The sequence below is a fragment of the Hibiscus syriacus genome, unplaced genomic scaffold, assembly GCF_006381635.1.
Source record: "Hibiscus syriacus cultivar Baekdansim isolate YM2019G1 unplaced genomic scaffold, ASM638163v2 tig00116997_pilon, whole genome shotgun sequence".
Taxonomy (NCBI): Eukaryota; Viridiplantae; Streptophyta; class Magnoliopsida; order Malvales; family Malvaceae; genus Hibiscus; species Hibiscus syriacus.
The window spans coordinates 3,580,338-3,605,408 of record NW_024063513.1 but is presented as its reverse complement, the minus strand read 5'-3'; the positions used below and the strand labels follow the sequence as shown (position 1 = coordinate 3,605,408).

Genomic DNA, 25,071 nt, shown 5'->3' with positions numbered 1-25,071 from the left:
CGATTCGGCGGCCTAAGGATACCCCGTTCAAAGCAGGGGTGAGTAAACTCGATTTCTAGAACATTTTTTTTTATTTTAAATTATTCTATTAATTTTAATTATCAATTCAGTTTTTGAGTTCATCTTAAGTAAAAAAAATTGAAATTTTGAGTAACTCAAAAAATTAAAAAATCTAATTAAATATTTTAACAGTTTTACATTTTGGTTCATAATTTCATTATTCTCTCGATTCCTCATTTATTTTAAGTCTAACTTTTATTAAATTTGAATCACATACTCCTAAATCATCATAAAATACTTGTGCACTTTCAATTTTTCTTTTAGATAATAAATTTTCTATTTTTTAATTTAATTTCTTAATATTTCATTATTTTTTAATTTTTTAATTTATATTTTATTTTAAGTTCGTTTTTATCAATTTAAAAAAATGTTCATATACCATAATAAAACACCTTTGTAACTTCAATTTCTACTCTTTTACCAAAAATGTAATCTTTCTCTTTTTTTATTTATTTCCTTAACTTTATTTTTTACTTAATTTGATTTTTGACTACAATTATTTGTAAATTTTTTATTCTCGAAATATTTTCTTTGAAATATAATATTATAAATATATTTTATAATATTAAATTATATTTATATATTAAATAACACTATAATACGAAAAGAATATATATATATATATATATATATTATTTGGTAAGAGAAAGTCGAAAAAATTGAAACAAATACTTACCATAATATTATAAATAACTATAATAAAATTATTATAAAAACTCGAATAACTTGACTCGAATAACTCGACTAAAATTTCTTAAACTCCACTTGAGAAAATTTCAAGTTAAATTCTAGTTTAAAATACTACTCGGTAGTTTGAATAACTCAAACTTTTTTTACTCGACTCGATCGAATATTCACCTCTAGTTGAAAGTTTTAAAGTTGGTTATATATTCACTTCAGGGCAAAATTAAAACTTAAGTACGTAATTATTTTTGGGCTTAAAGGCACCCAATGCCCCTGTACTTTCAAAAAAATTAATGTATCCCTAGTACTTTTTTTTCATTTAATATGACCCTTCAACTTAAAAAAAGACTCAACCTAGTCTTTGACCAACATTTTCCGTCATTAACCAACAAAGCTTTTAATTTTTGCTGGCGTGGTACGTTTTCCGTCCATTAAGGGTTAAAAAAAGGTCTTGATGTTAGAAACCAAATGTCGGTGATATCAACTGTCATCGCCTCCTGGTGGTCACCATGAACAAAGGGGCAAGGTTAAATTGTTTTGGTCCCCTAAAGTCGAATTTGTCGTTGATTTTCCCAAAAAATGTCTTGATGATCGTAAATCTACAAAAAAAACTCTTTGATTGTCGTGGGTTCCATCTTTCCAATCTTCGCCGTCCGCATTTGGATGAAGCCACCTCCATAGTAAGTTGCTCGAGCCATTATGGGTAACATCACCGTTAGGATTTACCAATGGCCGCTAGAAACACCATGAATCGAGATGCAAAAATCCGTCCGTCGCGATGAATTTTCACCGTTGGGATTTACTTATGGCTCAGCTACATGTTTTCTTTTCTAAGCCTCTCTTTCTTCTCTAAAAGCTCCAACGTCGTCGTGTAGCTTGTGATCCACTGGAGAATGGTGGCGACGAGATCAACTGCATGTTTTATTTTCTAAGCCTCACGTTCTTCTCTAAAAAAAACTCCAACATTATCGTTCAACTCGTGATCCGGTGCATAATGGTGGCGACGACAGATGAGAGGCGAGTTCTACGAGATTTAACGAGAATTAACGATCGAATGACCAAAATATATTAAATCAATAACATAAAAGACCGAAATCGATCTTTTTTTAACTAATGATTGACCACCCGTACATATTACCCTAGATTAAAAAGTGTATTTTTAATCTCCATTTATTGTTTTATAATAAATTTATTTTATAACGTATAAATTCACAATAATTTATCAAGATAAAAATAAGATTATATATATATATTTAAATAATTTATATGATTTTAATATAATATTTATTCATAATCTTTCTTTTTTCTTTTGACAATGCACACAACCATAATGAAAAAGTAAAATATAAAAAATATATCAATATATATAAAATATACATTTTGATATATTTTTTATAATTAATAATTTATATTATATAAATTATTAATTATATGAAATTTTACTTATTATTTTTTCCTAAAAAATGCTTAATATAAAAATAAGTATTTAAATAATACTTTTTTCATTTAGGTATTTAAATTATTTTTCGTTAATTAAAGTGCTCAATGTTACAAATGTTATAATTTTAAGGATATGAGTTTTTTTATAATTATAAAGAAATTAAGATTTTAAAATATAATAATATTTTTAAATTTTTGTCAAATTTTTTAAATAATCTAAATACGATATGTGTTACTTAACGAAATTTTTTATAACAGTTAAATATTTAAAATTATAACGTATATAATATTAGACACATGAATTTATAGAAAAATAATTTAGAGGCTTAAATAGAAAATTGTATAATTTGAGAATTTATTTTTATATCAATCCTTATGAAACATTATATTTCATTTACAGGATTTTTCCACCGACTATTTTTTCACCGAAATTTAAAGTAGAATCATCTATACATCGTGATAAAATTAAAATTTTGTTGACACGGATTTAAATTGATAGACCCACGTGTTTTTTGGACCCAGGTGAATGTGACCCAAAGTTGTTCATTTTCATTCTAAACTTTTCATCTCTCTTCCTCGTTTTTGTTGTTTAACTCTTGTGCCCCTGCTTGGAAATTTCTAGGGTTCTTTAGTTTTTTTTTTTGGTGAAATAGGGTTAACATATATAGCAATGTTTAATTGATTTTATATATAGTTTTATATGTAATTATTTAAGTAAATTATTAATTTGTATATTTAATTATTATATGTATTTTTATATTTGTATTGATGATATTTTCTATTGTTCACAATAATGTCTATTTGAATTTATTATTTATGTTTTAAAAAAATTATTTGTTTGAGTTGTTTATTTAATTTTTTTGGTCAACCTTATTAATTCATTCATTGATTCTAGATAAAATATCCAACATACATGATTAAAATTATTGAATATTAAAATTTCAACACTATTATTAATATTTTTTATTACAAAAGAAAGTAACTCATAAACTACATGATATTGGGAGATAAAGTCTCACAATCCGCTCGGAAGAGATCTTGCACCACATCAGAAGGGGAGTCAAACAAATGGAACCCTAACAATAGTGACCAAGAAGTTTTCGTTAATCCTTTCGCCAGCATGTTACACCCGATTGAACACCATAACAGTACTCCAATGGTAAGATAAAGCCTCTTTAATGCACATCACCAAAGGGGAGAAAGAAACCTCGCTCTGATTCGATTAATCACCGATAATGCTTGTTTGTTGTCTATTTCCATCACCAACTCCCAAACTCACGAATCACAAGCGAGCTTCAAGCCCTCAAGGATTCTCCATAACTCCGCCTCCAAGGTTGAATAGATACCAATGGATTTCAAGAACCCCGCAACCCAACTCCCCATAGAATCATGCAAAACTTCACCATATGTACTAAGTCCCGAATTCGTCCGCCTTGAGCCATCTGTATTTAATTTGAACCATCCCTATTGAGGGGGTTACCTTGTGAGGAGCTAACAACCATCTTTTTCGTTGATTGTTGCTGAACACGTGCTCTTAATAATTCATGAAGTATACATAAACTCTTATGCAAAACACTTTCAAACTCCACAAACCCCGCATTAAAGATCTTTTTATTCCTTCAACACCAAAGGTTCCATAAGACCACACCAAACAGGAGATTCCAATTCTTGGATGCAATCGGAAAGCGATAGTGATTAGCAATATTACCCTTAATCCAGGCCATTAAATCTAGCTGAAAGAATTCATGATCCGCTTTAATTAATTAATACGTTCTTTGTGAGCAAGCAATCCGAAGAATATGTAACGTTGACTCCACTGTCTCCCCACACTCCAAACAGCACGTATCGGGAGACATATGTCGTCTCACATACTCTTCATTCGAAAAAAGGCTACCCCTACACACTATCCACAGAAAATTCTTCACCCAAGGAAAGCCATTATATCCCGTAATGATTTTCCATAACGGGGATTCCTCCATGGCAGGCAAGTAGAAACAACTATCATAGGCACTTTTAGTAGTGAAAGTGTGCTTACTATCCCATTTCCACCCTGGATTATCTACTCCTCCATGAAGAGCATGAGGTTTCACTGCCAATAAATGCAAATGAATCGAGTGAGGGATGAAAAGTGTAATCACCTCCATCTCCACTCACCATTACAATCCACAAGAGTATTAACCGTAGAGTTTTGCGATGGACTTCACTATTGATCATGACACAAAGATCGAAGGGGCCCAAGATCATTCATCCACAGATCATCCTAGGAGTCTACCGTTGAGCCATCACTCAGGTTCCAAACAATTCCACTCCTAACATCACTCCAAATGAAGTTAAGGCATCTCCACAAACAAGAACAAACTCTCTTATTAATGTCCATAGATAAAATTTCCATCATTTTATATTTACTCTGAATGAAACGGGCCCAAAGTTGATTTTGATTAGAAACCAAAAGAAAACCAACTTTCATAATGACATCTTTATTTTGTATATGCAACATTCAAAAACCAAAGACCACCTTGTTGCATGGGCATGCAAAGGGTATCCTATCGAACAAGATGAACATTATTATTTTTCTCTGTACTTCCCAAAAGTTTCGGATGAGACGCAATATCTCCGAATAACCCTTTTAGAATATAGCAGGTTTGCATCACATATGTAGGAATGACCGCTAAAGCAGATTTTGCCATAACAAAACAATCTACCGTGGAGAGGTTTTTAGCTTTCCAACAAGTGAGATGGTCCCACACCTTTTACACCAAATAATAATATGTCATACAAGTGACCCGTCGATGTAAAAGTACTACCCCAATATATCTTCCCAAGTCATCCACAAAAGTGAATTGAAAGCCCTTGCAAATATCACTCTTTAAAGCCACATTAACGTTGCTCGAGAAACATATATTAGTTTTGGTGAGGCTTACCTTATAGCCTGAGGCATCACAAAAATCCCCTAAAACACACTGGATTACATCAAGTTGTTCAAGAGACGCCTTTGCAAAGAGGATAAGATCATTGACAAATAAAATGTGGGACAACTTCAGTCATCCACGAGAGATGCAAATTGGCTTCCAAAGTTTATCATTCATGGCTCTATTGATAGCTTGAGAAATTATTTCCATGCACGAGACAAATAGATATGGCGATAAAGGGTCTCATTGGCGAATCCCTCTTGAAGGTTTGAAAGAGTCTGTCACCACTAAATTCTATAAAATCTGAGTGGAAGCCGAGGATACACAACACATAATAAGTCTCCGGGTATCCAAAACGCACCCGATATCGAAGAGTGTGTCATCAATAAAAGACCATTCCAAATGGTCATAAGCTTTCTCCGAGTCAATCTTTATCGACATTCATCCCTTCATCCTCTTTTTTCGCTTCATAGAGTAGATAACTTCCTGATAAATTATTATATTATCTGATATGGATATACTCGACACAAAGCTAGTTTATTGCGAGTTAAATAAATACTTATGGATTATAAATTTTAATTAAATCAAACCCATTTATTCATTTAAATCTAATGGCTATAAATTGATATAATGTAAATTGGATGAGAGAAATTAAATGTTTAGATTAACAGTAGAAAATGAAAAGATATTCACTGGAAAAAGAAATAAGGAGTTAATTTCAGCCTTTGATTTCTCTCAATCCAATGATCATAAAAAGGTGTAAAATTAAAAGAGTTTTACACATTGTAAATTGATTCTAATCCTATATTATATACAGGGGCAAGATCCGTTTACACAATTTTACCTTCAGACCAATGGATGAGAGAAATCAAAGGTTGAGATTAACAGTATGAACTGAGAGAATATTCATTGGGAGAAAAAAACAAATAGTTAATCTCAGTCTTTGATTTCCTTTAATCCAATGATTTTAAAAATGTGTAAATTTTTTAATTTTACACTAAATGTAAGTGGATCCTAACCCATGGAAAACCATAACAAATGAGATCATATCCCATCATTTATAGTAAAATTGGTCCAACAGGTCAAACAGATAAAAAAAATTGGCCTATTTTGCCATTTCTAAAATTAATCTGGGATCTACAATAAATATTACAATGTAGGAAAAACTCGTCATGTACATATAATGAGTTTATCAAAATAATAGTTTTTTATTCAAAAATTTGTCATATCAATGTGACAAGTTTCAAAAAAATATAATTTTTATTAAAATTTATCACATCAAGATAATAAATTTTAATAAAAATATATTTTATTAAAATTCTACATATCAATTTGACGAGTTTCAAGTTATTGTAATAAATAATATACATCTCAAATTAATTTAAAAAATAACGGTTAATTTGTTTCTGGCCTGAACTATTAGGCCAATTTTGCTCATTTTTATTGCTTCTTATTTCAGATTCTACGTAGACGAGAAAAGAAATTCATAAAGTTTTCTTTGGCTCACGTCTAAACACTATTTTTTTAAATATATGATTATTTTTTCTTGTATTTTTACTTTCTAGTGAATTGTATTATTTCTTAGAAAGGTTAAAGGTTCTTAAATGAATAATATGTATATTGAATATCTTAAATGTAGTAGAATAAAAATGTATAATTATAATTAATAATAAACTATTATAGAACACAAATTGAATTGATAATCAAGATTAATTACTTATATAAAATTGGAAAAGGACAAGAAGATTAAACTTAAATTTAGTATTATTAATTTTTTTAATAGTTTGAAGTGATTAGAAGTTAATACTTGTCTAGAATATTTCGTAAGAATAATTGAACCCAAAATTTTTAGAGAAAATAATATTTTATTTAATTACTGAAACCACCTAATGGGTTCAAGATTCATTCTTAAGTTTTTAATGTTACTCCTTAATATTAATTTAAAGTTTTATCGTTTGATATATATAATATTATAATTGTTTTATTAACTAGATATATATTACATTCTCAAAATAGATACTAAGATTCAAATTCATGTAAAATGAGATAGTATTAATGTTTTGATTCTTTAACCGATCAATGAATGTTGATGGTAGTTACAGAGAAGATGTGATATTCACCAATTTTTTTAATTAAATTAAGATGATTATAAAGTAATATTTATTAGAATATTCTCATCCATTTAAAAATGAATGCTCAATCACTCTACTACAGTCACTAATGTTCGAACTCATAATCTCTAAGAATAACAATAATATTTTTTAACTATTAAGGTAAATTAATTCGTGTACCAATTGTGTATATGGTAGTTACTAGGGATGGCAACTCAACCCGAACTCGATGGGTTTCGACCCGACCCGATTGGGTATGATTTTTTTTTTTTAAATTTTGAGTTCGGGCCGGGTCGGGTCGGGTTTAGGGTGGAAAAAATCCGACCCGACCCGAAATATATATATAATTTTATCCTATATATTTAGAGATAATTACAATAATACCCCTCTATATATAATTTTTTTCAATTAAGTAATTATTTTTATTGAATAAAAATATTTTTTTATTTCGGATCGGATCGGATTTCTAAGTCATATATTTAGGTCGAATTGAGTCGAGTGAAACCTTAATTTCGTCGGATCGAATCACGGGTGAAGGATCCTTTCTTCTTGAGTCGAGTCGGGTAACCCAAAAACCCGACCCGACCGACCCATTACCATCCCTAGTAGTTACATAGAAGATATAGTGAAATCAATTACGCGGCTACCAATTGTGTTACTTCGACGACAAAGGAGACAAAACCATATAAACAAAAATCAAATAATGACACCACACCAATAAAAAAATATCCCTCCAGAAAACCTAAAGACCACCAAATTCCCCTCCCCCCCCCCTCTCTCTCTCTCTCTCTCTCTCTCTCTGTGTGTCCAAGGCCCGAGAAAAAGGGAGAGAAAATATCTAATGCCTCAAAAATCGCCTTCTCTACCTCAGGCACGTCAAATTCTTCCTCTTTTTCCTCAAATCTTTGTAATAATTGTTATTCACAGAGGATGAGAAATTTAAAAATCAAGACATCTTTCTTTGCATGTTTGCTTAGAACATTTTCGTTTTATCTATATTTCTAATCTTATGTGTTGAGAAATCTGAAATTTGGTAATAAGGTTATATATATTACAGTGAAAGGGAAGGTAGTAATAGTGTTGAAGTCTGGATTTTTAATCGCAGAAGAACAGTTACAGGGTGTTTGGAAACATGGCTTTGGTTGTTCCGAAGGAGCTTGACGAGCTCGAAAAGCCTTTTTCTTTGCCTTCTCCAAAGCCTTTTGAGATCAGATTTCAAGTCCCCGATTTGAGAGTTCCCATTAGAATGAGCTTCTTTTCCTTTTTCGTTTTCAGCCTTTTTTCACAATGTTCTTGCTCCTAAGGTTCTGTTTGGATATTGAGAAAATGGAATGTGCAAAATTTTAACAAGGATGTTCTCTGAGATCTCGTTTTTTAAAGCAAAGCAAAAGCTGCGGTATAAAACACGCTTCTCTGCGTCAAATTGATTTCTATTTGCTTTGTTAAAATTTTTGGCTGCCAAGAGCTATGGGGATAGTTATAACCAAAAAAAAAAAATCACACTGAATAAAAGATATAAAAGGAATGACACCTCTTAGCCTATCTCCATTTCTCATATCTACTCTACAATATTTCTATCTCTACTCTAAATATTAAACAATAATTCATCTCAAACACTATCTCTACTCACCATCAATTCTACTTTATTTACAATATTTAACTATTATAATATTAATTTTACAAATATAAAATAAAACATATATATTTCTAATAAATATCAAGATAAAAAACATAAATAAAACATTCATAAATAATATTGTAAAAATATAGATAAATAAGAAAATTACAATTCATAATAATAATACGAAAAAACATAAATTACATAATTATATATTTTAATTCTCTGAATTAGAATATTCATTTCACAAATGTTCAATTAGTGCATTTCGTAGAACAAAATGAGCAGTTGCATCTTTGATTTGTCTAAATCAGATAAAGAATTCTTAAAATTTAGTCTCCTCATCTTCAATAAATTTGACATTCGGAGGCGGCGCATCTCTTCCTTCTACAATTGGAGAATTAAGATCTCGTTCATCATCTATTATCATATTATGCATTATTATGCAAGCAGACATAATATTTTTCAAATCATTTTTGCTCCAAAAACGTGTTGGATTTGCCACAATTGCAAATCAATTTTGAAGAACTCCAAATGCACGTTCGACATGCTTTTTGTTTTGTCGTAAAATATTTCTTTTTGAGATCAATTGGCACAAGGATAGTTTGCACAAGTGTCACGCATTTAGGGTATATACCAGCACCTAGATAATACCACATATTGTTTATGTTTTTATGTTCCAAAAAATTAGTATGTTTATTTATTTAATTTCAATGTATTTTAATTTATCTTGCAATTTAATCTACTTAAATTTATTATATTATGTTTAATTTTTATTCTATTGTGTAAAAATTACAATAAAAAAAACATAAAAGATAGAATAAGAGAAAATAATGTAACAAAGAAAAGAAATTAAAAAAATAACAAAAGAAATTAAAAAAAATAACAAAAAAAATATAGCGCAGTTACAGTGTAACGCCAGTGCCAGTTGTGGCGTGCACTGTAGCCCGACGCCACAATCCAGCATAACAATGGCGATGGACTGGAGCATAGGATCATCTCTAAAGTGGAGATGAATGCCACTCTTGCGATGCGCTGGATATGGCCTTATGAAAATTGTTTATTTTGTTTGCGGCTTTCTGTGAACTTGCAATTGCTGTTGCGGCCTCAAAGATTTCATGGACATCAGGAATATATTGTTCCAAATGAAAGAAAATTATTGTTGAAAATTTTATGTTGGATTTTTGTAAATTTCATGGATATTTATTATCCAGTTCTCTATAATGAGTTAATGACCTAAGATGATTACCTGAAATTTTTATATTATTATTAGAGTTAGGTTGAGTTATTGGAAATCTTTTATGTAATTCATTGAATTTTTTTTTCTAAACTTCCATTTGCCGGAAGCAGCAGAACTGATTTATGGAAATAAAAGCGATCTGAAGTTTAAAAGGCCACCATTTCAAATAACTGTTGTCCTTTTGTTTTAATGAAGATAACAAAGGAAATAAAGATGCTTTGGTGAATTTTAGGATCCTTTTGATTGTATGTATAGGGTCCGATACATTGTTGTTGATATCACAAATGCATGCTCTGACTGTGATTCAGGAATTCTTGAGGACTAGAGAAGTTGGTGAGTTTCTAGTGGAGCTTTAGCCGGGGCTATGACCAAAGCTGTTCTCGCTCCTTTAGAAACTATCAGGTTGGCAGACACGTTGTGTTATATGTTTTTGTTTATTAATTTGCTGAATTATTGTCTTTGCCATTATATCTAACATTTTTTGTTTCTTTATCCAGGTGTCTGTTAAGTGTAATTATTTTTTAGTAAACCTTAAATCTGTAGAATGGTATGGAAACTTACCTAGAAAAGCTTGAACAGAGGTGTACTATATTCACTGAATGGTTTTGGCTTTTAACTAGAAAAATATTGAATTTCTTTCCATGATCATAATTTTAAGCATGGTTTTGAATTTAATTTCTGTTTTCCATAAATTTTGATGATTCTTGTGGATTCCTTATTTCTTTCTTGGTACTGCACAGTTGTCCACTTTTTCAACTTTCAAGTTACTTAGTTTTTTATAGGATTGCATGAGTGTATCGTTAGTTTTGTTTCTAGGGTATAATAACTTGTTGACCTGAAAAGTTTTGGATATCAAGTCATTCTTGAAATCTTTGAACAGTTTCTTGTTATCATTGTTACCTTATTCATGATCCTGTTAGCCATAAAATCATTATCATGTGTTTGTCACCAATGAATTTCTTGAACTTATAATTTATGTCTTATATGCAGGACTAGAATGGTGGTCGGGGTTGGATCCAAAAACATAACTGGTAGTTTCATGGAGATCATTGAGCAGCAAGGTTGGCATGGACTGTGGCTGGAAATGGAATCAGCATGGTTAGAATAATTCCCACCCAAGCAATTGAGCTTGCAACATTTGAATGTGTCAAGCTCACAATGACATCAGCACAGGAGAAATGGAATGAGACTGACAACCCAAAGTTGCAAATTGGTCGTTTTAATGTTAACTTTTCTCTTTCCTGGATTTCTCCAACTGCTGTGGCAGGTGCAGCTGCTGGAATTGTTAGCACACTTGCATGCCATCCTCTTGAAGTTATCAAGGTATCTGACATATCATGAGTTTGATTACATTTCTTCTTTATTTTTGTTTTCCAAATAAAAAGGAAAAAGAAAAGCAGAACATTCCTTCTTGTGATGAATTATTTCTTTTAGTTTTTGGGTTTCCATAATAGTTACGGATGAAGTGCGACTAAGAGTATGGGGCTGTATAATGATGTCATCCAACTCATCATTTTTATTAATGCTTCAGAGACCTCTTAGTATCTCCCTTGTCTGAGCAGTGGGTAAATTAGTTGAATAGCCTATCCTTATGTTGTTTAGACACTTGGAAAAATAATAAATCTGAATCTGATTATGTTGAAATTATTAGAGTTCTCATTTTATGCTTTTGCCTATGGAGCTGATATTACCCCTTGTAATACTTACAGGATGGGTTGACTGTCAGTCCTGAGATATACCCTAGCTTAAGCATTGCAATTTGCAAGATTTACAAGGATGGTGGAGTTGGTGCCCTTTATTCTGGTCTCTCTCCAACACTAGTTGGCATGCTTCCATATAGTTCTTGTTACTATTTCATGTATGATAAATTAAAGAAATCATGCTGCCAATCAAAGAAGAAAAATTCTCTAAATCGTCCAGAGATGCTTGTACTTGGAGCTCTTGCGGGTGAGACTTGACCTATGCTGTTTGTTGGAAAATATTTATGGGGTTTTCCCGACATTCATTGATAATACTTGTTCGTTTGTTATTATGACTATTAATGTATCAATGCATAGCAGCTAAACTGGTTCCATTGAAATGATCAGGTTTTACTGCTAGTACCATCAGCTTTCCCTTGGAAGTTGCCAGGAAACGGCTAATGGTCGGAGCTTTGCAGGGTAAGTGTCCACCAAACATGGTAGCAGCACTAGCTGAAATTGTCTGGGATGAGGGCTTACGGGGCCTTTACAGAGGGTGGGGTGCTAGCTGTCTAAAAGTAATGCCCTCCTCTGGTATCACCTGGATGTTTTATGAAGCTTGGAAAGACAAATTGGTTGCTAATAGACGCATAGTATGATGGCTGTAGAAATGAAAAACACTTTTTATAGCTAAGCTAACTAGTTGAAGCTCCTCTCTTTAAAGTGCAAGAGGATGTTGTGTTATTCAGGGTTGTTTAGGGAAGCTCTGGCTGATGATATTTAACAGTATCAGCTCCCATATGTATATGAATAACAACCCTAGCAATTTCTACATTATTTTTTTTTAAATTTTGTTCTGCTGAACTGTCAGGTGAGCTTCAATTTTGGAGCCATATTAAATATTGACATGTACTGAAAGATTTCTTATGTATCACATGAAATTTTGACCATTTAGTCTCAATTTTTTTCAATCTCTTGTAACTGCAACTCTCAGGTTTGTACTTCTCATTGTCATTGATATATTGATATTGGACATATAGAAGCCATTACTGCTACAAATGTGGTGAAACAGGCAAAACCAAAACGTTTGTATTACATTCTTGGAGGTACAAATGTTACAAATGAATTTAAAATTTTATTGATGACACTACGGCACTAAAAATCAGAAATACATCTTACAGTGTCGGCTAAAGTATAGCGAGGATATGACAAGGCTCGATCTAATTTAACGCTTTCCTGTGTGTTCAAACAGCACTTGCAATTACATATTATCGTCTTCAACAATGGTTCTATTCCTTTGCCTTTGAAACTGAGGAACGCATGTTCTGATTGACTGTGAGTTTTCAGCAAGCATATAAAGGCAGAACACGCATAACCCTATTCCAGAAGCACAAAAATTTATTTTCCATAAATTCAAAACGAAATTGGGGGGGGGGGGGGAGAGAAATTATTATCAAAAAATTATCAAGCATGCTAGAATTTCTGGTTGTGGAAATTTACTACATAAAAAGTATTCTTTGTTGTCAAACAGTAAATAATTTTTCATTTACATATTTTAGCCACATTCCCGAATCCTGTAATGAGGAATCGATTGTCTATGGAATTTAAATATTATTGCTAATACGATTATTGCTCCAAAGTAGAAATGTGAAATTTCTGAATGCATGAAATCAATATGAAGTACTTGAATGAGCAAAAAGAACATGACAGGATCTCAAGACAGATAGAGTGTGGTTCATTCAACAATAACCAATTCAATTATCTGTCATGTTTTAGATACAAAAGTTTAAAGTTGCACTTGATTTCAGCAACAGAAAATGGGAAGTTAATGGCAAACATACCTGCATAAGCAACTGTGGCACCAGAGACCAATCGTCCAATGGCCGACAGTATGTAAAGACAAACAATGACCTGAAAGTAGACATGCATCGGAAAAGGGTGGGTTAACATCATGATTTTCAGAAGGCAACAAAGCAATGAGCAACTAAACCGACAAGAGAAACAGTTGCTGGCGTTCCTAATAGAAGGGTGGGTTAACTCGGAGGTTAGAAGCATCAGACCATTTGCGATGGATATTCAGCAGATATCAACTAAAGCAGAAGAATTAGGATTGAACATAAATTTAAGTTGCAAAAGTTCACCCCAAAAAATAGCCTTTTGTCATGTCCAGTTGCTGCAACCCTTAGAACCGACTCAGCTGCCCCAACAGTATTAGCTAACCACGCAAAAATGCTATTAGCGGCATCCTGTGAGATCTGCCACTCAAGTGGATCTACTGGTACCCTATACAACATTTTTTCCCATTATGACGGTGTATTAGTTCAATAATAAAAACTCATTACTAAAATGAAAAGGCAAAATCATATGAATACCATCAGACAAATCTCATTGAAAAAATGCACATATGGTATCATAAACACACAATTTGATCAACACTGGACTAAATTTTAAGAGTAGTTCAAGTAATGCAATATCATCTGAGGAGAGATAGAAAAATAAAAACAAAATAAAAGCCATCGGGAAAAGGGAAAGAAGTATAGGAAATGCACGACAAAATTAGAAGAATAGGAGGGGGGGGGGGGGAATCCCAAACTAAAGGTGAATTTCAACAAAATTTAAAATCTAACCAGAATTCAAACCTGTTACAGACAGAAACATCTTCAGCATTAACAATGGAACCTAATACAATGCTCATTTAAGGTAGCACTGGAAAATGCTTAGAAGATCAATAAACAAATCCGAAATGCTAAATCTTTCAGTAAGCACGTTCTTGCCAAGCATCATCAGGACGATCAACAATCAATATATTGATGAGCAAGCATAATATCTGCAGTCACCATGATTAATTAAACCAACCGGAACCCAAGTCCGGAGACTACTGCAGACACACTATAAGAGGGTTAAGTGATACTCCGATAAATTAAAGGTAATTATTCAGTAGAAAAGGGACGAGAACAATCCAAATCCACCCAATTTCTTCGAATCAAAAGCGGCACAAAGCATTAGAACGTCCAAACTTCACCAATTCCAATTAACAAAAACAAATCTAAAAACTACCAATCAGCTTACTTATTGTAACTTAAAAACATAAAATTGCTCTTCACAGGAAAACAGAACATCAAATCCTAAACTGGCAAGAACACAAATAAACGAAAAACCCAACAAATAAAACAGATGAAAACAATAATTTGAAAGAAACCCAGAGGTGAAAAAGAAAGAAAGAGTACGAGATGTTCATTTGACGAAAGAGGAGGCCGAGAATGGCAAGAGAGCATAGGAGAACGATTAAGACATCGGAGAAGAGAGAGAGAATGGTTGAATTGCGGTAGGCACAATGGTAGTACACCAAAGTACCACATACAAGCAATCCCAATGCTTTGCTCACTTCGCTCCTCCCTTTGCCTTCAATCATCTCTTTCTTGTTCAACTTGAATTGTTTCAAAATTTTGATTTGCAGTTGGAGCCTGGAGGCTTAATTTTCAATTTCTCTCCTTGCCTGCCCCCGGTGTGGAATGAGATTTTAGACGCCTTGACTCGTATCTTTCTGTTCTGTTCTTTTCTTTTCCTTTCCTTTTGTTCTTAATCAATTGATAAAATATAGGATTTGGGTTGACCTCCAAAATCCTAGCGGTTTTGGGTGTTCGGTTTTCAATGTAAGAGTCAGTAGAGTAATAATATGAAAAATGTAATTTTAATTATTGGATTTGTGTTTTGTTTCCAAAATCCTAATGGTTTTGGGGTTTTTTTTTTGGGTCTTTGATCTAAGATTTAACTACTTTTAAATTAAATTTAATATTTCCATTAATTTTTATTTTTATAATCATATATATGTTATTATTGAATTATTTTTTTTAAAATAACTAATAATTTAAAATTTTTGTATATATAAATATTTTAATTTCTACTTTGTAATACAAATATTGTATATACAAATATTTGATAATTAATTAATTAGAATAATTACTTAAATTTAATTTTTATAGCATTAGAGTTTTCTTTTTCTTTTTTTTTGAGTAAAGAGAAAGAACAACATATAACCCTATCTACAAGCGGGCAGCTTGATCAGAGACAACGATTGTTGCTTCCAGCATCAAGTCTCGACATTCCTCCGGGGCTCTTGCACCAGCACCAGGCCTAACGTATGACTCCGCGCTATCTTCGCAAGTTTGTCTGCTACTGAGTTGCACTCTCGAGGCACGAAAGTAAAGCTGACCTCCCAATCACGGTTGCAAATATCACCTAAATGTGGAAGAAGTGAACAAACATCTCTCGCTCTTGGGACGTTATTCAACAAATCCACAGCTTCCTTGCAATCCGATTCAACTTTAATCTTCCTGACCCCCATGTTCCATGCAACTTGTAACCCCTCAAACAAACCCCAAAGCTCTGCGTCTAAAGCTGAACAACAGCCAATAAACTTCATGAATCCCATCACCCATCGTCCTACGTGATTTCTAAGAACACCACATACAAAATACTTTCAGATGAAGAAAACTCCAAGTCAAAAATCAAAGAATTTCTTCTCTTCCATAAGCACCAAACAATATTCCCAAACAACATCGCCCAGTTAGCCGATTCCATTGGGAAGCCAGAAAATTCTCCTTCAAGTTCGCCTGTAGTCACCTTCCCACATCAAGTTGCAAGAACTCTCTCATCTGCTCCGGTTTAATTATGTTATTCCGCGTCTCACGCGCTACCACACACTGTAGAATGTAAGAGAGAGATTCGACTGCCGCTCCACATATTGAACAATCCGGATCTGAAGCCATGCTCTTACGCTCCCGTTCTTCATTTTTTAAAACCCTGTTCTTGCAAATGAGCCATAAAAAGGATTTAACTCTTGATAATTCTGGACACTTAACTATACAGCGCCAAATTGATTGATTGACCTCAACATCGGAAGATAATTTCTTTATATAGGCACTCTTTTTAACTGCCGCAATGTTGAACCACAACAAAGGCGGTAAAGTAACTCTCAACCACAACCAATTCCACTCCCCATTTGAGTCAACTATCTCACACACTTTGATCTCCTCCTCCATCGGGTACATTGGGATATTCCGAAAAGCTTGCAACGGCCCGCACTCCCCCAACCACGAGTCAGTCCCGAATTTCACCAACGTGCCATCTTTAATGGTCCAAACAAGGCCCTCTCGCACATCCTCCCATACGATAGACATGCCCTTCCATAAAACGAGATATCCCCTTACTCTCAATTGACAGAGGCACAATATCTGTCATTTTATACTTTCCACGAAGAACTCTAGCCCACAATTGTTCCCTACTCGAGATAATACGGAATGCAACCTTCATCAAAAAAGCATCATTTTGAACATGAAGTCGCCTAATTCCAAGGCCACCATCTGCTTCCTGTAAACTCACATCCTAGTTCACAAGATGAATACCTCGCTTCTCTTCCGTACCTCCCCAAAGAAACCAACGAATTAGCTTTTCCATGTCATCACATACTCCTTTCGGAAGAAACATGTTTGCATGGCATAGGAAGACAAGGCTGCCAACACTGATTTGACAAGAACTACTCGTCCAGCAAATGTTTAAAATTTAGCTTTCCACCCATATAATTTGTACCGGACTTTCTGGATAATGAACTGATAAGTCGCTCTTGTAACACGCTGATGTAGAAGCGGAACGCCCAAGTACTTACCCAAATCTTCTACCCAAGAAAATCTGAAACCATCACTAATCATCTCCCTGAGTTCCACACCCCCATTTTTGGAGAACTAGATATTAGTTTTGGAAAGACATACTTTGTGCCCAGAGCTATTACAGTAATCCGTCAAAGTTCTCTGAATAATTACCCATTAGGGTGATGAGGCTTCGGCAAACAAGATTAAGTCATCCGCGAAAAACAGGTGCAATAAGCCGTACATTTTCTTGATAACCGGATTGGTTTCCAAAGCCCTTCCCCAACTGCCTTGATACCTTGATATTAGAGTTTTTTTTAATAATAACATATGATTATAAGATAATATTTATTAATAATTTTTTTAATCATTGATAATGTCTATATATTCTATAAACGCATCAGTTTAAATTTAGATCTTCAAAAAAATAATATTACTTTTAATCAATGAAAATATTTAATTGATCCTGTCAAAATTTAAATTTAAAAATTTTACGTCCAATAATAATAAATAAACTGAAAGAAAAATATATGTTTCGTTTTTAAAAAATATTATTTGAAAGAAACATGAAAATATGGATATTTAAAAAAAACTTTAGAATGAACCAATTAGGTGCCGGAAATCACACGTGTGTAAATAGTCGTAATGAATTTCATTGATTAGAATTGGATATGATCAAGTCCGTAATTTGGGACTCTAAATTATATCATTGGATACCCACTGGCCATTGCCTACGTTGGACCTTTTCCTGTCCAAAAGAACACTGCCATGTTCATGTAAACGTTGATCTAGCGATAAATGTTACTCACTCTAATCAGATCATATAATTTTTATGATATAAAAATAATTTAAATAATATAAAATATGTAATATAATAGAACATATAAACGTGTCAACTTTTTCTCTTTTTTTATTTCTTTTATTCTTTGAGTTTGTGGTATCATTTTATAAATAAAATCATTTTTTTTTAATTTGATTAATCAGCAACTGCTTACCGACCGTTAATCTTCTTTTCTCTTTCTTTTTTTCTTTTTAATGTTTATTTAATAAGAATAATATTATATTTGTGACACGTTTATCTTCGTCTTTACGATATTTTTTTTTTCATTTTTTTCTCGGTCGTTTAGCCACTCTTTCATTTATGTTTTATCAGGATTGAATTTGACGCCGACACTTATTTGAAGCATTGTTGATCTTCCCTGCTATGGACATTCGGATTATATTTGAGTGCACAAGTTTGCGTTCGTGGATAGTTACTCACCACGTTCGTCTCTGAATTGTAGTTTTCGATGGTATTTCAATAGTTTAATTCCCTTTTGTGATTCGTTTACCGATGTAATCAGATTTATTCGTATATATTTTTCTTCGAGTTTTTTGGTTGGGTTTTAAACATTTCCACGTGTGATCCTTAAATGATCTAAAGTGACTAGTTTCAATGTTGTATGAAAATATTCAAATTATGTATTTAGTTTACGATGATGATAGTTGTAAACTCTTATTGCAGTTAAAAAAGTGTCGACTTTTTATATTACAAATGAATAATATATTAATAAAATTATATAAATATATATTATTTGACAATAAACGCGCAATCACCTTGCTGCAGCTACTGACATCGGAACCTATGATCTCTAGGAATAACAACGATTCATTTAATCACTGAGGTATGTTGATTTATACTATTTCAAATATAACTTATACAAATAAAATATTTAAATATAATTAATCTTTACCCAAAGATTTTCATTCAAATATCCTAATGCAAATTCAAGTAAAGCAAAAAGTAAATATAAAAATCAAGAAGGATTCCATGAGAATAAAAAGAATTCAAATAAAATTTTCAAATTACCATTCATTACGAAACAAAATTAAAACTATTTATATTGACATATTTTATAATTAAAATGAAATATTAAATAATTATATATGTAATATTTAAACTATTTAAACTTCATTTCATCCATAAATCAAAACAAAATACGTATTTAAATATGCTTAAATCCATCTCTTCTCGTTATTACAATAATAAATTATATTAGTTAAATTAACATATAATTTATATAAAATTTTAAATAATAAATAATAAGTGAAGTATAAAGAAACGAAATTATAATACCTATTGTCACGGACCGCCACAGCCCATGACCGAGCTAAACTCATTCCAGGCTGCCAGGGACTATCTTTGTCACATTTTGGGCCTTCTAGAAGACCCAAGTGAGCTGACCCAATCCACCTTAGAGACATGATAATTGTTTAGCATTATCTTAGAAGATAATGATGACAACTCATTGCCCACTTGTTGTAAATAGTGTAGAGCTCTCATCTTAGCCATTGATGTACTTTAATCCCAACCGTTCATTGTAGGGGACTCCAACTATAAAAGGAGGCTCACCCTCCCTTCATTTACACACCTCAAGTTGAGAAATACAAACTAGTATTCACTCTCAAATCTCTCTTCTTCCTTTGTACGCCCATCTCTTTGTTTCCCCATTCCCTTTGGGTTTTCCAACGTTCTAAGCATTCTAGCTTAGTGAAGGTTCGGGTCACTTAGTCGATTTTCGACCTTGAAAACGTCTAAGGCCGCACGAGCTTGCTAGCAGCAGTCTAGCCCCCGTGACAAGTGGTATCAGAGCGTGTCGTTGTGGGCAAGCAACGATCGTTTCGACCGAGTTTGGTGGAAGGTACGAAACCGGGTAAGTTCTGTTTACTTACAACTCGTTCAATTTAATTTGTTAATTGAGATGGCACCACAACATGGTGATGCGGGAGCTTCCGAGGGAAATGAATCCCGAAATGCTGGAAAAAAGAGAGCACCATCGAGAGATGTTCTCACGTCCCTCCAAGAGAAGGTTACCAGGCTCGAAGGATCCATGGCGGATGCCCAGAGAGTGCTGGACACGCTAGAGTCCGTAGACCTTGAAAGGCTGGGATCGTTAGATCTCGACAAGCTAGAATCCTTGGATTCTATCAAGGATGATGTTCAGGATTCACTCAACGGGTTGGACGTGAAGACAACGGATCGAGGTAATTCCTTGGAAGCCATGGTAGTAGCTTTAAGGAAGGAAGTCGAGGTCGACTTCCGATTCTGAGGTGGCAACGTTAAAGAGGGAGGTCGAGCTGCTCAAGACCGAGCTGTTGGTGTGCAAAGTTGCGTTCGGAAGTGGCGTGGCCACGGTTGCACCCAAAGCCTTGGGCGACATCCCTAAGCCGGAGAAGTTCAAAGGGTCCAGGTCAGCCCAGGATGTCGAGAATTTCCTTTGGGGACTGGATCAATACTTTGCAGCCATAGGCATCACGGAGGATGCCAAGAAAGTAAGCATCGCTAGCGTTTACTTGTCCGAGGTTTCCCTTATGTGGTGACGACGTAGATGCAACGATGTGAAGCGTGGTACCGCTCCCATCGCAACATGGGGAGAGTTCCAAGCGGAGTTTAAGGAACAATTCTACTCGGAGTATGCCGAAGATGAGGCACAGTCCAAGTTAAGGTGTCTCAAGCAAGAAGGGTCATTGAGGGAGCATGCTCGAAAGTTTATCGAAGTAAGTCTCCAAGTCCCGAGTTTAAGTGAAGAAGACGGGTTCTTCACCTTCATGGATGGGCTAAAACCATGGGCGAAGAACGAGCTAAGGCGACGAGGGGTCAAGGATCTCTCGACTGCCTTGACGACAGCCGAGTCAGTCATTGAGCTTGGCGTAAAAAATGTGGACTCCAAACCAAAGCCAAAGTTCCGAGGCAGTAATGGCAATAGGGACAGGGCGTCCAGATCCGACAGAGATTCGAGTGGCAGTAGAAGGCCATCGAATAGCAAGCACTTGGATAAGAAAGATAAGCCGATTATCCAATGTTACAACTGCAAGGGCCAAGGGCACTTGGCGAGAGACTGTCCGCAGAAGAACAAACTCTCGGCCATCAAGGAGAAAGATGGGGAGGAGAGCGAGACTCTTAAGCTTGGCTCCATTCTAAGCACCATGGAGGTCAAGAAGGGTCGAAAGAAGAAGGGGTTGATGTTCGTAGACGTCAACGTTGCTGGCCAAAAATTAAGTGCACTAGTGGACACCGGTGCCTCAGAATTGGTCATGTCCGAACCAATTGCCAAGAAACTTGGCCTTCATATGGAGAAGACGAATGGTTCCATCAAGAACGTGAATGCCGAGGAAGTTACGATTACGGGGGTCACAAAAGGAATCGAGCTAACCGTTGGGGGATGGTCCGGAAGAGAAACCATTAAGGTAATTCCTCTTGATGATTTCGATTTTGTTCTTGGCTTAAGTTTTTTAGACAGAATCAATGCTTTCCCGGTACCCTTTGCCGATTGTTTGTGCATCCTGGATCCAAAGCAACAATACATAGTTCCAGTAAGCCGAGGGTCAGGAGTCGGGGCCAAAGTTTTGTCCGCGATTCAATTTTCGAAGGCGGTGCGCAAAGAGGAACCGACCTTCCTAGCTGTCTTGGTGTGTGATGAGCCAGCCACAACCAAGGATGTTCCCGATGTGGTGAGCCACGTTTTGGCAGAATTCAAAGACGTGATGCCTGTCGAGTTGCCTAAGAAGTTGCCTCCAAAGAGGGAGGTTGATCACAAGATTGAACTTGTACCGAATGCGTAGCCACCCGCTCGAGCCCCTTACCGAATGGCTCCGCCCGAGTTAGAGGAGGTGCGCAGACAATTGAAGGCTCTCCTCGATGCTGGTTACATCCGACCATCGAAGTCCCCATATGGTGCCCCAGTACTGTTTCAGAAGAAACACGATGGTTCTTTGCGGATGTGCATCGACTACCGGGCTTTGAATAAGCTCACGGTGAAGAACAAGTACCCAATCCCTCTCATTTGTGGACTTGTTTGATCAGGTTGGTGGTGCAAGGTGGTTCACTAAGTTGGACTTGCGATCGGGCTATTACCAAGTAAGGATAGCCGAGGGAGATGAACCGAAGACAGCCTGCGTGACCAGGTACGGTTCTTATGAATACCTTGTGATGCCCTTTGGCCTCACGAATGCTCCAGCCACTTTCTGTACCTTGATGAACAAGGTGTTGCAGTCCTTTTTTGGATCGATTCGTTGTAGTCTACCTCGACGACATCGTCATCTATAGCAAGACGTTGGAGGAGCATGTCGAACACTTGAGGCAAGTGTTCCTGGTATTGCGAGACAATGAGCTTTATGTTAAAGAAGAAAAGTGCTCATTTGCCCAGACAGAGGTTCCTTTCCTTGGCCACATTGTTGGAGGTGGCAAGATCTGGATGGATCGGGACAAGATTCGAGCCATTGAAGAATGTAAGGTGCCAACCAAGGTGACGGAGCTGAGGTCATTCTTGGGGTTGGCCAACTATTACCGACGTTTTGTCAAATGATACTCTAAAATCGTCGCCCCCTTGACCGAGTTAATGAAGAAAGACAAGAGGTGGGATTGGAGTCCGAAATGTCAAAGTGCCTTTGAAGAACTCAAGCTTGCTATGATAAGCGAGCCGGTCTTGGTGTTGCCTGATCACACCAAGTCCTTTGAAGTATTCACCGATGCATCCGACGTTGCTATTGGTGGGGTCCTAATGCAAAAAGGACATCCGGTTGCTTACGAAAGCCGAAAGCTCAACGAGACCGAAAGGCGATACACGGTCCATGAGAAAGAGAGATGACAGCGGTTGTGCACTGCTTGCGCACATGGCGACATTATTTACTTGGGTCCAAGTTCATAGTGTTTACCGACAATGTTGCCAACAGTTACTTCCTAACCCAAAAGAAGTTATCACCGAAGCAGGCTCGATGGCAAGAGTTTCTTGTCGAGTTTGATTTGTCATTCGAGCACAAATATGGGAAAGTAAATTTCGTAGCCGATGCCTTAAGCCGAAGGTACAACATGGAGCTTGTAAGCATGCCAACGGGACAGATGCGGGAACGCATCAAGGAGGGGTTGTCACATGATCCGATGGTCACTTCGTTGATTGAGCTTGCCACTGAGGGTAAGACTCGAAAGTTTTGGCTCGAGGGAGGCTTATTATATGCTCGAGGACACCGCCTCTACGTGCCGCAATTTGAAGGATTGCGAAATGAGCTCATGAAGGAATGTCACGATTCCAAGTGGGCGGGACATCCGGGGATCCACCAGACTTTGGCCTTAATAGCGGATCACTATTACTGGCCGCACATGGGCGATGATGTTGAGGCCTATATGAAGACATGTCTTGTGTGCCAACAAGACAATATAGAGTAGAAGAAACCAGCTGGATTGTTGCAGCCTTTGCCAATCCTTGAGAGACCATGGGAGATTCTTTCCATGGATTTTATTGTTGGTCTGCCGGTTACCGATGTATTTTCTAGCATCATGGTAGTGATCGATAGATTTTCCAAATATGGAACGTTCATCCCAGCATCCAAAGTATTCCCAGCCGAGGAGGCCGCTCGACTTTTTCTAAAGCACGTGGTAAAGTACTGGGGCGTACCGAAGATGATTATCAATGATCGGGGACACAAGGTTCACTGGGAGGTTCTGGAAGGAGTTGTTCAAGTTGATGGGATCAAGCTTGAACTTCTCAACGAGTGTTCATCCACGGACGGATGGGCAGACAGAGAGAGTGAATGCGCTCGTAGAGACGTACTTGAGGCACTATATGAGTGCCACACAACGCGACTGGCCGAAATTGTTGGATATAGCCCAATTTTCCTACAATTTGCAGAGGAGTGAAGCGACCAATCAAAGTCTATTCGAGATAGTTACTGGGCAACAACCGCTCACACCAAAATGCAATCACGACCGGATACAAGGGGCCAAATCCAACCGCATACCAATTTGCCAGTGAGTGGCAATAACAACATGAACTAGCCCGAGCTTGTTTGCACAAGGCCGGGAAGCGAACCAAGAAGTGGGCGGATTGAAAGCGTTGGGACATCAATTTTGTGGTTGGCGACCTAGTCCTTGCTAAATTAAGTGGCATCTTGCGCAACCCATATCACAAAGGGCTTGTGCGAAGATACGAGGGGCCGTTCAAAGTTCTAAAACGAGTAGGCACCATGGCCTACAGATTGGATTTTCCTCCAACCATCAAAGCTCATCCTGTGTTCCATGTGAGTTTGTTGAAGCCATACCATCAGGATGAGGAGGAGCTAGATCGAGGCAAGTCACACCGAGCGCCAGTCGAGGTAAAAGTCTCTTACGAGAAGGAAGTAGAAGCCATCCATGCGGAGAGAGCCATTCATCGAGTGGGACATCGACCAAGGCATGAATACCTTGTTCAGTGGAAGGGACTTCCAGAGAGTGAAGGAAGTTGGGAGCCTTCCGAAGACTTATGGAAATTCTGAGATAAGATTGATCAGTTTCACTCTAGCCACGCGACGAGGGCGTCGCTAGAACTAGTGAGGGAGAATGTCACGGACCGCCAGCCCATGGCTGAGCTAAACTCATTCCAGGCTGCCAGGGACTATCTTTGCCACATTCTGGGCCTTCTAGAAGACCCAAGTGAGCTGACCCAATCCACCTTAGAGACACATGATAATTGTTTAGCATTATCTTAGAAGATAATGATGACAACTCATTGCCCACTTGTTGTAAATAGTGTAGAGCTCTCATCTTAGCCATTGATGTACTTTAATCCCAACCGTTCATTGTAGGGGACTCCAACTATAAAAGGAGGCTCACCCCCCTTCATTTACACACCTCAAGTTGAGAAATACAAACTAGTATTCACTCTCAAATCTCT

The 25,071-nt window shown here is 35.8% G+C and overlaps 2 protein-coding genes, 1 long non-coding RNA gene and 1 pseudogene across 3 annotated transcripts; 2 read left to right on the top strand and 2 right to left on the bottom strand.

The window, feature by feature from the left end:
* Nucleotides 1-268: 268 nt before the first annotated feature.
* On the bottom strand, nt 269-8,397 carry LOC120194120. Its single transcript, XR_005522947.1, has 3 exons — nt 8,260-8,397; nt 5,173-5,174; nt 269-279 (listed from the first exon to the last, which is right to left on the bottom strand). It is a non-coding gene; the product is annotated as an uncharacterized LOC120194120 (long non-coding RNA).
* Nucleotides 8,398-10,346: 1,949 nt separating this feature from the next.
* LOC120194324 lies at nt 10,347-11,403 on the top strand (annotated as a pseudogene).
* Nucleotides 11,404-11,541: 138 nt separating this feature from the next.
* Nucleotides 11,542-12,400, top strand: LOC120194323 (probable mitochondrial adenine nucleotide transporter BTL1). Its single transcript, XM_039196654.1, has 3 exons — nt 11,542-11,559; nt 11,772-12,009; nt 12,150-12,400. Exons 1-3 carry the CDS (start codon nt 11,542-11,544, stop codon nt 12,398-12,400), a joined length of 507 nt encoding a protein of 168 aa, XP_039052585.1.
* Nucleotides 12,401-12,805: 405 nt separating this feature from the next.
* On the bottom strand, nt 12,806-15,356 carry LOC120193885 (reticulon-like protein B22). The gene is made up of 4 exons (XM_039196310.1): nt 14,969-15,356; nt 13,883-14,024; nt 13,583-13,652; nt 12,806-13,118 (listed from the first exon to the last, which is right to left on the bottom strand). Exons 1-4 carry the CDS (start codon nt 15,151-15,153, stop codon nt 13,003-13,005), a joined length of 513 nt encoding a protein of 170 aa, XP_039052241.1. The 5' UTR covers nt 15,154-15,356; the 3' UTR covers nt 12,806-13,002.
* Between the last annotated feature and the right edge of the window lie 9,715 nt (nt 15,357-25,071).

Excerpts from the sequence above, each read along its gene's own strand:
- LOC120194323 (XM_039196654.1), top strand. Across the intron at positions 12,010-12,149 it reads TGTACTTGGAGCTCTTGCGG|GTTTTACTGCTAGTACCATC; the intron begins GTGAGACTTGAC and ends TGAAATGATCAG.
- LOC120193885 (XM_039196310.1), bottom strand. The coding sequence starts at position 15,153 with ATGATTGAAGGCAAAGGGAGGAGCGAAGTGAGCAAAGCATTGGGATTG. Across the intron at positions 13,653-13,882 it reads ACAAAAGGCTATTTTTTGGG|GTCATTGTTTGTCTTTACAT; the intron begins GTGAACTTTTGC and ends GTCTACTTTCAG. Across the intron at positions 13,119-13,582 it reads TGCCACAGTTGCTTATGCAG|GGTTATGCGTGTTCTGCCTT; the intron begins GTATGTTTGCCA and ends CTTCTGGAATAG.